The sequence below is a fragment of the Etheostoma spectabile genome, chromosome 5 (genome assembly GCF_008692095.1).
Source record: "Etheostoma spectabile isolate EspeVRDwgs_2016 chromosome 5, UIUC_Espe_1.0, whole genome shotgun sequence".
Classification (NCBI taxonomy): Eukaryota; Metazoa; Chordata; class Actinopteri; order Perciformes; family Percidae; genus Etheostoma; species Etheostoma spectabile.
The window spans coordinates 17,049,432-17,051,378 of record NC_045737.1 but is presented as its reverse complement, the minus strand read 5'-3'; the positions used below and the strand labels follow the sequence as shown (position 1 = coordinate 17,051,378).

General features: G+C 42.8%; 2 protein-coding genes across 2 annotated transcripts in view; one reads left to right on the top strand and one right to left on the bottom strand.

Annotated features, from left to right (window-relative positions):
* The window catches only part of wsb2 (WD repeat and SOCS box containing 2), a 28,478-nt gene that overhangs the window by 18,693 nt on the left and 7,838 nt on the right, over window positions 1-1,947 (bottom strand). The gene's annotated exons all lie outside the window — the stretch shown is intronic.
* Window positions 1,178-1,947, top strand: part of pebp1 (phosphatidylethanolamine binding protein 1) — a 2,893-nt gene continuing 2,123 nt past the window's right edge. Inside the window, exons 1-2 of the mRNA XM_032517111.1 lie at window positions 1,178-1,405; window positions 1,712-1,821. Coding sequence (XP_032373002.1) covers window positions 1,190-1,405; window positions 1,712-1,821 — 326 coding nt within the window. The 5' untranslated portion in view covers window positions 1,178-1,189. The remainder of the gene's footprint in view (window positions 1,406-1,711; window positions 1,822-1,947) is intronic.

Sequence of the window (1,947 nt, the reverse complement as noted above, 5' to 3'; positions counted from 1 at the left end):
TCTGGTTTTTGTCTCGTCCTGCCTTTAGTTTACTTCCTGTGTCTTCCGGCTCTTGTGATTACCTGATGTTTTCCACCTGCTTCCCTGCCCTGTTGTCACCTGCCTCTCGTTACCTCATTACCTTGTGTATTTAATGTTTGTGCTTCTCTTGTCAAATCCTTGTGTCCGGTCTGCGTATCGTCCCCGTGGGTTGGTCCTGAGCTTCCCCGTGAGTTTTCTGCGTGTAGTTTTCCCTGTTTTTTTGACTTTTCTTTTCCCTCCACGGACCTTTGCCTATTTTTTTTGCCTTTTGGTCTTTGTTGTTTGGGACTTTGTTTTACCCTGTGTGTTTGTGGACTTCGTTTTGTTGAAATAAAAGCCTTTTTGAAGCCTTTTACCTACTCCGCTTTTGGGTCTTTCTTCCGCATCGCAACAAGATCTGTGCTGTGGCAGACATTTAGACCAAAAAGCCATAATAACAGACACCATTCATGTAATACAACATACTGCGTCAAACTATACTGCCTAGGCCTACTGATTAGCACAGATCACCGTTCTAGAACACCATTGATTTAATGATATAACCTTTTAGAAAGGAGAAGGCCTACACATCCCCAGCATTGACCGGTAAAATATTAATCAATTTGCGCAATAAATGGGCTCTTATAGTCCGAGAGCCCAGTTTCTAAAAAACGGATATTTGGAAATTGAAACTGTGGAGCATGTGAGCACAGGATGTGTGGTCTGATTGACCGAAAGTTTAGCAAACCAAAATCCATGTGGCAGAGACCTGGTCAACGCCCTCTGGCGGTCCCTGGCGCTAGTGCAGTTTGTGCCGTTCAATTGTAGTCGGATTGCTCAGGAAAATATAGCTCACCACACTGAACTACTAAACACAAGAAAAATATAATCAATTTAGATCCAAAGTGACGAAGGAAAGTAAGCAATTACGACTACTACGGTAAAAAATGGTAAAAAAAAAAAAACATGCTAATAAAAGGATCTCTTGGTAAGGAAAGGGGATTTACGTCAAAACTAGCAGGTGTTTTTTAACTTTACAGTAGAGGATTGACTTAAAAAAATCACATCTGCTATAGTTCGTTTCTGGCTGATTTAAAATTAAACAATTAAAGATATTTTTGGATCCACATGGTTCAACTTTTTACCTCAACACACAAAGTCTACCTGAAACTATCTATCCTAGTGGTACATGAACACAGCATCTTTGTGTTTACTGCATGTAGAGGTACAGTACACAACGTCGGCAACCAGACTAGCGTCAAGTCTAAAAATGCCCGTAGATTTGAGCCAATGGACCGGGCCTCTTGCACTGCCGGAGGTCGAGGAGAAGCCTGCACAGCCTCTGACTGTTGAATACGAGTCTGTGGAAATCGACGAACTTGGCAAAGTGCTCACACCAACACAGGTTAGCTAGTCAGCTAACTAGCTAATGTTGACTAGCCAAGCTAACAACTCCGTTAACTTAGCGTAGTTTCTGGGTCAGCTTAAAAGCTTATTCTTTTTAACCAGCGCTGCTTTGTAATTTATTATCAGGTATCAGTCTGTTTGCAAATTATGAAGTATTGTTACATAATGCCTCCAGCGTGTCTGCAGCTGTAACATGTCGCGAATAGCGCCTCCAATGGGCGTCAGAGCTGCTAAAGCTCAGGCATCCACAGGTTAAATTGACGCTGACGCACCACCACTTCTTGTCACCCGTGTTCACCTGCAGGTGCAGAATCGACCCACTTGCTTGGAGTGGGAAGGATGTGACTCCAGTAAATTGTACACTCTGGCACTCACCGACCCTGACGCTCCCAGCAGGAAAAACCCAAAATTCAGGTAAAAAGTAGGGCTGGGCGATATGGAGAAAATCAGATATCAATCAGATATCACGATATTCTTGACCAAATACCTTTATCGATACTGCGGCGTAATTCTAGGGTTGACAATTGGTGCTTTAACAAA